General features: G+C 42.1%; 1 protein-coding gene across 1 annotated transcript; it reads left to right on the forward strand.

Annotated features, from left to right (window-relative positions):
• Window positions 1–2631: 2631 nt before the first annotated feature.
• LOC131993197 (general transcription factor II-I repeat domain-containing protein 2-like) lies at window positions 2632–8429 on the forward strand. The gene is made up of 5 exons (XM_059358985.1): window positions 2632–2990; window positions 4965–5176; window positions 5268–5815; window positions 6873–7772; window positions 7915–8429. Exons 1-5 carry the CDS (start codon window positions 2790–2792, stop codon window positions 8427–8429), a joined length of 2376 nt encoding a protein of 791 aa, XP_059214968.1. The 5' UTR covers window positions 2632–2789.
• The last annotated feature ends 846 nt before the right edge of the window (window positions 8430–9275 follow it).

Consider the following 9275-nt stretch of genomic DNA (forward strand, 5'->3'; position numbering starts at 1 on the left):
TTTTTCCGTGGAAAACCCCAAGCGCAGGTGCACTGGTGAGTCCTTCTTTAATGTTGACAGCAGACAAAGATTGCACACATGAGTGCAGCTGCATGAGAACGCGCCTCACCAAGTCCTGCCTTGCATGTACAGTGGGCCATGAGCACTGTCCCATCCTCTTGGACCCCAACCCATGGCTGGGTGGGGGTCATGTTGATGGCCTGGCAATCTTTCAAGAAGTGAGAATTAAGCCTTTTAGTAAAAGGCAATGGTGGAACAAGTATTCGGATCTCTTGCTTAGGTAAAAGTACTAATACCACACTGCCAAATTACTCCAGAGGGCGGCTCAGTCGAGGGTGCAGCTACCAAAGCTCTTTGTGCCTTGTTCCAAGAGCCCAGCGACTGATCGATCACCTACTGCCTAATGTGCCAGCTCATGACTACGGCCTTCCAGATCTCACAATCCTGCCCCATAGGTTTTAATCCTGGATGTTAGAGTGGATTCCCTTCATGGAAGACACCTGTGCATCACTATTTAACGTGGGGAGGCTTGTGCACGGACAGCCACCACACAGTCTTTGACAGATCTGGGTCAGGATCCGATGGCATGGAGTCCAAGACTACTCGGATCCCATTCCTGCTGCAGCCTTTATCCACATCCTCAGCTGATTCGATTCTCCGCTAAAGAAAAGCCATCATCCGCTGCCTGTTTCACTCAGTGCGTTTGCATGTTGTTTAATCAAACTATGCTTAAAAGTCGATTTTGGTTTCTAATCAGACTTCGGTCCTTGTCCCAGTTTACATGCTACTGAGGAAATCGAATAACTGACGTCCTCCTCCTCAACACTGGGTGGTGATATGCGTTGTTTCAGCAGGTGAACATGGCCCCCTTTCCAGTTGACCTCAGTTTGACACTTTGTGCTATCGCTACTGGTTCAAGTGTCATGTACTTTATCCATTGCCTCCCCCTCGACCTCACCATCATGGGCGACCCCACCATGATCGTAACTCCTGAAGGCAGTGGCGGTTCTAGACCAATTTTACTGTGGGGGCCACGGAGGGGCCAGTGTTTAATCAGAGGGGCACATTAGCACATGAAAAAATGGCAAAGATGATATTTAAGCATTCAAAATCTTTGAATGTCTTGAAAAAGACATAAAAATGACACAAAATGACCAAAAAAAGACACAAAATGAGAAGACAGAATAACAAAAAAGACACATAAATGACACCAATGACAAAAAAGGTACAAAATAACTAAAAAAGACACAACAACAGACACAAAATTACCAAAAAAAGACACAAAAAGACACAAATGACCAAAAAAGACACAAAATGACTTACAAAGACACGTAAAGACATGAAAAGGATTCAAAAATGGACAAAATAGCCCAATAAGACTCCATAGAGTTAAACTATTATACAATGTACACATTCTGGGTTCCTTTTGTGTACAATGAGATATTGTTTGAACAATTTGACACAGGGGCCACAGCAGGGGCCAAAGGCTTCTTCACAGGGGCAGTGGCCCCTGTAGGCCCCTGTGTAGAACCGCCACTGCCTGAAGGCACCACTAATCAGCTTCTCAGGCCCACACAAGCTTCTCCACCGCGACAAGGTGGCAATCTGGGATTTCTAATTCTGGTCTATATAAATACAATTTAATTTAATTGTATTGAAATTGACCTAACGACATTGGTTGTCCAGATCAAGCAGGATGTATAATAAACAAAGATGATCACAAGTCTTTGTTTTGGTCTCTTTTAGAACAGTGCAGGAGTGGTTTTGGGGTCATTGGAGATTGAGAACTTAGACCCTAAACCAGTGGTATTAAACTCACGGCCCTCAATAGGGTGCTGGGTGCCTCGCCAAATATTTTCTATTTCACAATGTAAACTAACTGATTTTATCATTGTTTGGACTCTTGTAATAAAGTTGATCAGGTCACACAGAACAACCACAGAGAGAAGCAGAAGGGATGTAAAGAAACACAAACAGACGCACAATCACCACAAAGACATGCCAAAAATACAAAGTTATGCAGAATTACTACAACAAGGGTTAGGGCTAGAAAACTAAAAAACTGCACAAAACAACCACAAAGAGACAAAAAACTAAAAACAAGATTTAAAAAACTACAAAGAGACACACATCATGCATCTATTCTTGGCACCAAGTGTGCAGCGTTCCACTGGACTGCTGTCGCCACACCCACTCTCCTCCTGAGAAGAGGAGGTGAAGATTAATATCAATCTGCTGCACTTCATCACTCGTCATATTTCCTGTGAGTGTTTGGATGCAGAGAATAAACATCAGACGCTGGTGGAGAGAACTCATTCTGGTCGTCCGGCAGCTTTCACAGGTACATTTTGTGATGTTACTATTACCTTTAATGTAGAGATCATTGTTATTGATGATATAATTTAATTTGATTCTATTCCCTACAATTTCTCTATTAAATTATGAGGATTTTAAGTTTGTTGTAATATAAGGAAGACAAAAATAACTTTGTAAGAACCTCTAAACTGATCAAACATGAAACATTTTGAATTTAAAAGTCCATATAGCTAAAACATGCTTAATATAAAAAAAAAAAATGATATTACCATTATCTTTTGCATTTTTCCAGGACATGATGACAACTGAGATTTGCAAAAGAGTTTGGTGTATGATTAATGAAGATGTGTTGTGTAACCCATGAGAATATGAATCAATTACTGTGAATAAACACATAAACAACACACAGATATGAAACAACATGCTGCCTTTCTATAACCTGATCTCTGAACCTTCAGGTTTCACTCTGAACAATGGACAACACTTCACAGGTCAACAGCCTCAATGACACAACCAGCAACTACTCTGACTACAGGAAGCAGTTCTGTTTTTGTCCTCTCCTTGGCGATCCCAGTTGTGATGCAGTTGCGATCATCCAGTTTGTGGAGTCATGCCTCGTCCTTTGTATCGGCCTTCCTTTGACCCTCGGGGCCATCTATGGTCTCTATTCTCAGGTAAGAACATTATAAATGACAGTTGTTTATTTACTGTATGTGTCATGTCTCTTGGGGTCTTGATCTGGTTGGTTTACAGGTCTCAGGGGTTTTTACCAGAATTATTGACTCTATAAATAAAATGTACACAAACCTGATTGGACCCTAAACACATACAGTGACTCCATTCAGTCTTCTCTTAAACTCTAAAGATTAATGGCTCCATTTAACTTCAAGAAAACAAAAAATAATTTTCAGGTTGGTAAGATATTTGTTCCAGATTATTTGTGATTTTAATTGTTTAATAAAGGAAGGTGTGACAGTTTGTAGATATCAATAATCTTCAGAGGAAGAAGCCCACTGACCACCATGAGCTTAATGCTGTTGGTTTCTTGATGACTATAAAAATGATCTCCTGACTTTTTATTCAGCACCATCATGAGTAGGGATGGGTACCTTTCACATTTGAATCGATACGTACCGATACTCGGTACCTGGGAATCGGTACCGGTACTCAACGGTACCGATTTTCGGTACTTTTGCGTAACATATTTATTTCTCAAAATATAAACTTTAAAAAATATATCAAAACAATATAAAATCCAGGATGAGCTGTGCTTTATTGTTGAGCGAACGTGCATTTTGTAACATGAAGGTTGCAGTGTTATCAAAGAATGCAGAGGAGCTCTCTCAGGTGGCAAAGCACGGAGGAGAAAGAAAAAAAAGGTTGCAAGTGCACGTGTGATTTGTTGTGATGACGTCGTAGCCGTGCGGCGCAGCACCGGTCAGACAGTATTGTGGGCGTGGCATGGTTGGAATAAACAAAGTTGAGTCAGGCTGCTCTGTGCACATATCGAGGATGACGCAGGAGTCCGAGGGATTTAATTTCAGCGAGGCGGTTTGGAGTAAAGTGGCAGGTAATATTCCTGAGTTGAAGAGCGAAGTATTAGCGGAGGACCAGAGATGCAGCAGCTAGCTGCTAGCTGCTAATGACTAGTCTACGGATGAATGGAGAGAGCAAACGGAGTAAGAAAGGTCCAATCTGGAGGCAGACGAAGGCCAAGCCCGGGTAGAGACATTGGAGAGATAGTAGCTGGCGTCTAGAAGACCTAGAGCCGGCTGTTGGTCTCTGCTCCGCGGTGGAAGAGGGCAGCAGCTAGCGGCCGCGGTGAGCAGACAGGACCAGACGAGGAGGTAAATAAATTTAAAAAAATAGTGCGATCGTCAGCACGCTTGTTAATCAAAGACGTCAAATGAAAACAGGTTGAAATCAATGATCAGTTTAAAGTTAATGCCGTTTAGGTACCGAAACATGGTACCGTTTGATTTTACATGAATCGGTACTCGGTAGTACCGACGGAATTCGGTCGGTACCTATAAAAGTACCGAATTCGGTACCCATCCCTAATCATGAGGTGAACCCTTCACCTGGACCGATGCTTTTGTTTACACCTAAATACCTGCAGAACTAATGACATCATCATCATCATCTGTCAGTCAAACACATAATTAACAGGATGTGTCCTTCTCTTCTGTGTGCAATCCTCCATGAAATGCAAATGTACAGTAATGTGCAACACAGACGTGAGTCAAAGTTCAACTCCAGTCTGTGTGATAAATACAGCTCATGTTGTTTGGCTCAGAATGCTTCATATCTGTGTGTGAAAACATCTGGCCCTCAGTCTCTTACTGCAGTGATTGGCCCCAGTGTCAAATGTGATTTCTTCCACAGCACAACAGAGTTATTAACTGTTATTAATATTAATAATAATAAATAATACATTCATACAAAGTGCTTTACAATGAAAACATAACATGACATAAAGAGACAGAAAATTAACATAAAACAGAGATAGATGCTATAATGGAAAATAAGATAGAAAACAAAACTTGATAATAATAAAAAAATAACGTTGAAAATATTAAAATCATAGATGACATATTTGGGAGTTCAGAACATGTTTCAGCTGCTTGTTTCCTTTTGTTTTCCTGCAGGTGAGAAATGGTGAAGTTGCTCCGATCTACGTCATCAACCTTCTCATCTCTGACCTCATTCAGTTCTGCTGCATGATCGCTGAGGTGGCACAGCCTAAGGACAGGGACGTGTTCTATTATGACTACTGGGAGATATTTTCGGTCTTCTACTATATTTACGAGTACAGTCTGGTGGTCAGTATTGGCTTCATGGTGTGCATCGCTCTGGAAAGGTAGCTACCTGTCTATCCAATATGTGTGAAGCTTCAGTGTCTGATCATTGTATCTCTGTAGAACTCTGAAGCTGTCTGTCTTGTATTTCAGGTATTTGGACGTATTCTGCAGGCGAACCATCAAGTCCTCTGTGCTGATCTGTGTCCTGGTCTGGATCCTCCCTGTTGTCATCTTTTTTATTCCCATTATTTTCTTTATCTCATTATATTATGATAATTTCAGGGTCCTTGTTGTTGTTTTCATCATCTTTTACCTCCTTCCTCTCCCGCTGCTCATATTCTTCCTGATTACGACCCTCAAAGCCCTGTATGCTTCCATCTCGGTCCCAAATGACGAAAAACGACGAATTGCAGGAATGTTGATCCTGTTGCTGCTGAATTACACGCTGCTGTTTCTGCCCGACATCATTGTGGATGTGTACTTGTCTGATGACCTTGACAACCCACATAATAACCCTCTCGTAGACCTGGCTGCGATGTTTGTTAAGTTGAGTCCTCTGGCAGACTTAGTTCTGTATATGTTGATGAGGAAAGGGACCATACGCCAGCTTTCAGACTGTTTGTGTCGCTGCAGAACAGACAGCAATGAAATCAGATCTGTAACTGTGAATGATGTCAACATGTCTACAGTCAATTCAAGTCAGCAGAGAAATATGGAGAGAGAAGGGGAGAGAACAGAAGGAGAACTATAGAAAAATAGAAAGAAAACAGACAGAGACAGATTCTATCATCTACTGATATGATTTACAGATTATAAGAAGCTTTGTCCTGACTGCTGTTGGGGTTTTCATACGCCTCGAACCTGAGCAGCACTTGAGCATCTCACGGTTCAAAAGTGTGTTTAGAATCAGAATTCTTCATAATGATCATAAATAATTATTAATTATAATAAATGATATGGCTTGATTTACTCTAAGGCACCTCTAGATGGGGCACCGCTCTGTAAAACAGAGAGAAATGAGCCAATTCAACTAAATCAGTCTCATAAAGTTTCTAACCCAGGGCTGGCCAATTTGGGGCCCGCGGGCCAAAGTTGGCCCGCGGCCGATTATTTTTGGCCCGCTGCCCATGCTCAAATTGTTAATACTTTTAACTATTATTATGTGCCAGCAGTCGGACTATCTCTTTTAGTATTTATTGTTGCACTTCTTCTCCTGACCACAAATTAACATTGTATTACATTGGGGTTAGGGTGGCGCTGTTGAGCTCCCATCAGCTTAAATCCGACCGGCCGTGACCACAGAGTGAGAAGATCTTCTTCTTCTTCTTCTTCGTCTTCTAACGGCGGTGCTTAGCAACCAAGAGTGAGAAGATGCTGTGATGGAGCACGGGAGGCAGTGGCACTGTGATAAGAGGAAGTTTAAAAAAACTTGGGAACATGAGTACTTTTTCACAGAGATTGATTCCGTGGCAGTATGTTTGATTTGTAAGCAGAGAGTTGGTGTTTTAAAAGAATATAATCTTCGTCGCCATCACGAAACGCGGCATTCCGATCAGTTCTCAAAATACACCGGAGATGAGAGAAAGGTAAAGGCTGGAGACCTGTTAGCAAAGCTAACTTCCCAGCAACGCACCCTTCTACAGCCCTCAACTGAACAGGAGAATGCCACTCGGGCAAGTTATCGTATTTGCTCCCTCATTGTCCGAAGCGGACGACCTTTCGCGGTGGGTGATTTTGTGAAACAATGTCTGACAGTCGCTGCTGACACCGTGTGCCCAAATCAGACGCGGGCTTTTTCCCACATTAGTCTGTCACGGAACACAGTCACGCGACGTGTTGAGGATATGGCCGAAGACATTCGGCGCCAAATTGTCCAGAGAGCAGGTCAATTTTCTGCCTTCTCCATCGCATGTGACGAAAGCACTGATATATCAGACTCAGCTCAGCTGTTAGTCTTCCTGCGAGGAGTGAATGAGGACCTTGAAGTGTGTCAGGAACTCGCGGGCCTTGAAACACTGAAAGGGACAACAAAAGGCACAGATGTTTTTATGGCAGTGCAGCGAGTTATGGATAGGAACAGCTTGAAGTGGGAAAACCTATCAGGTATCACGACAGACGGAGCCCCGGCTATGGTCGGTAAGACAGCAGGTCTCACTGCACTTGTGTCAGACAAAGTCCGCGAGTTTGGTGGGTCGGTATTAAAATACCATTGTATTTTACACCAAGAACAGTTGTGTGCCAAATCCATCAGCCTGAAAAACGTGATGCAAGATGTCGTTGCCATCGTGAATAATATTCGCTCAAAGGCGCTCTCACACCGCCAGTTCAAAGCTCTTCTGGATGAGATGGATGCACAGTACGGAGATGTGCTGTACCACCAGGAGGTCAGGTGGCTGAGCAGAGGAAAAGTTTTACGGCGTTTTTTTGAACTGCGTGAGGAGATCGGGGCTTTTCAAGCAACGAAGAAAAACAGCATTCAAGTGCCTTCCGACAAACACTGGATTTCCGACCTGGCTTTTCTCGTGGACATTACAGAGCTACTGAATATCCTGAATCTTCAGCTTCAGGGGAAGGACCAGATAATCACTCAGCTGTATGATCACGTCAGAGCCTTCAAGCAAAAACTCCTGTTGCTCAGCAGACATCTCTCAACAGGTAAGGTCTGATTTCAATACTGTAATGAACAAAAAATAATGAATTAGGCTTATTGTTGTTAAAATTAGGTTGCTTCATTAAATGGAGCACTAATTTCTTGCATCTTACATTATTCCCTTTTTCTTTGTGTCTCTACATTCAGGAAATTTGGCACATTTTCCAAGCCTCAGAGACGTTGGGTTGATGGAGGAAGACAAGCCAAAATACCTTGACATTCTCAGCAATCTCGTGGTGGAGTTTGACAATCGCTTCAAAGATTTTCAAGAAAATGCAACAGCATTTGAGCTGTTTGCACAACCCTTTTCTGTACCTGTGGATGCAGTCAGTGAGGAGCTTCAAATGGAACTTCTGGAACTTCAGGCTGATTCAGACCTCCATAGCAAGTTCAGAGATCTTACCTTACAGGACTTTTACAGACGTGTTCCTGCACACAGGTATGCCAAGATCCGCAAACATGCACAGGTGATGCTGTCCCTCTTTGGAAGCACATACGTCTGTGAGCAGGCTTTCAGCCTGTTGAATCTCAATAAGTGTAAGCTGAGAAATGCACTGTCTGACTCTCACCTACATGACATTCTCACTTTGTCAGTAAGTCAGCTGGAGCCTGATGTTGAGAGACTTTTAAAAACCAAGGGCAGGCTTCATGTCTCCCACTGACAGGCCTTCTGCATGCTACTGAGGGTTACATGCCTAAAAATTACTGTTCAAGGCAGTGATGAATGTAGCATTTTTGTACCAAATGTCTGGTGATAAGAGTATTGTTGCACATTTTTTGCATGTTCTGCTCTGTATGGTTAATGTTAATACAGCCCAGTGATCATAAGAAAGAAAATCTAAAGCTGTTGCACAATTATATTGCTATTACTTATCTTATCTTATCTTAACTTATATTACTTATCAAATTATTGTTCAAGGCAGTGATGAATGTAGCATTTTTGCACCACATGTCTTTCTATGAAAAAAGTATTCCTCTGTTTTTTTCAAGCACATTTTTCAAGCATATTTTTCTGCTTTCAATAAACAGAAGTGTTGATTTTCCAAATTACTTTGTATGACTGTTTTTGCACAGTTTTATCATAGGCATATTTAATTTAATGCACCGCAATATGAATGTATAATTTTGGCCCGTGACCCTCCAGCCCGAGCCATTTTTGGCCCTCCACTGAGAAGAATTTGGGCACCCCTGTTCTAACCTATCAATTCGGAACTCTGATTAATAATCATAAAACCATAAAGATGGTGTAGGGGAGGACGGCCTTTTCCTGCCTTGGAGGACGAAATACTTTGTGCTTACTTTTAATTCTTCTTCAAAGCTGTAAGTCTGTAAAAAAAAGTGATTTTAAAGTATAATGCATGTGATTTAATGTGCCAGATGGCTCCTGTTGCAATTGAAGCAGTTGAGAGACCTTCTGTCGTGATCTCTGGGCTGACTGCTGTTATAGAAAGCCTCACTAATCAAAACCTTGATGCACTGTGTTGGTGTGGCTATATTCGGATCGGCCA

Source organism: Centropristis striata, chromosome 20 (genome assembly GCF_030273125.1).
Source record: "Centropristis striata isolate RG_2023a ecotype Rhode Island chromosome 20, C.striata_1.0, whole genome shotgun sequence".
NCBI lineage: Eukaryota > Metazoa > Chordata > Actinopteri > Perciformes > Serranidae > Centropristis > Centropristis striata.

Coding starts and splice junctions, on each gene's coding strand:
- LOC131993197 (XM_059358985.1), top strand. CDS start 2,790: ATGGACAACACTTCACAGGTCAACAGCCTCAATGACACAACCAGCAAC. Junction 5,816..6,872: donor CATGTCTACAGTCAATTCAA/GTCAGCAGAGAA, acceptor AATGTCTGACAG/TCGCTGCTGACACCGTGTGC. Junction 7,773..7,914: donor CAGCAGACATCTCTCAACAG/GTAAGGTCTGAT, acceptor CTCTACATTCAG/GAAATTTGGCACATTTTCCA.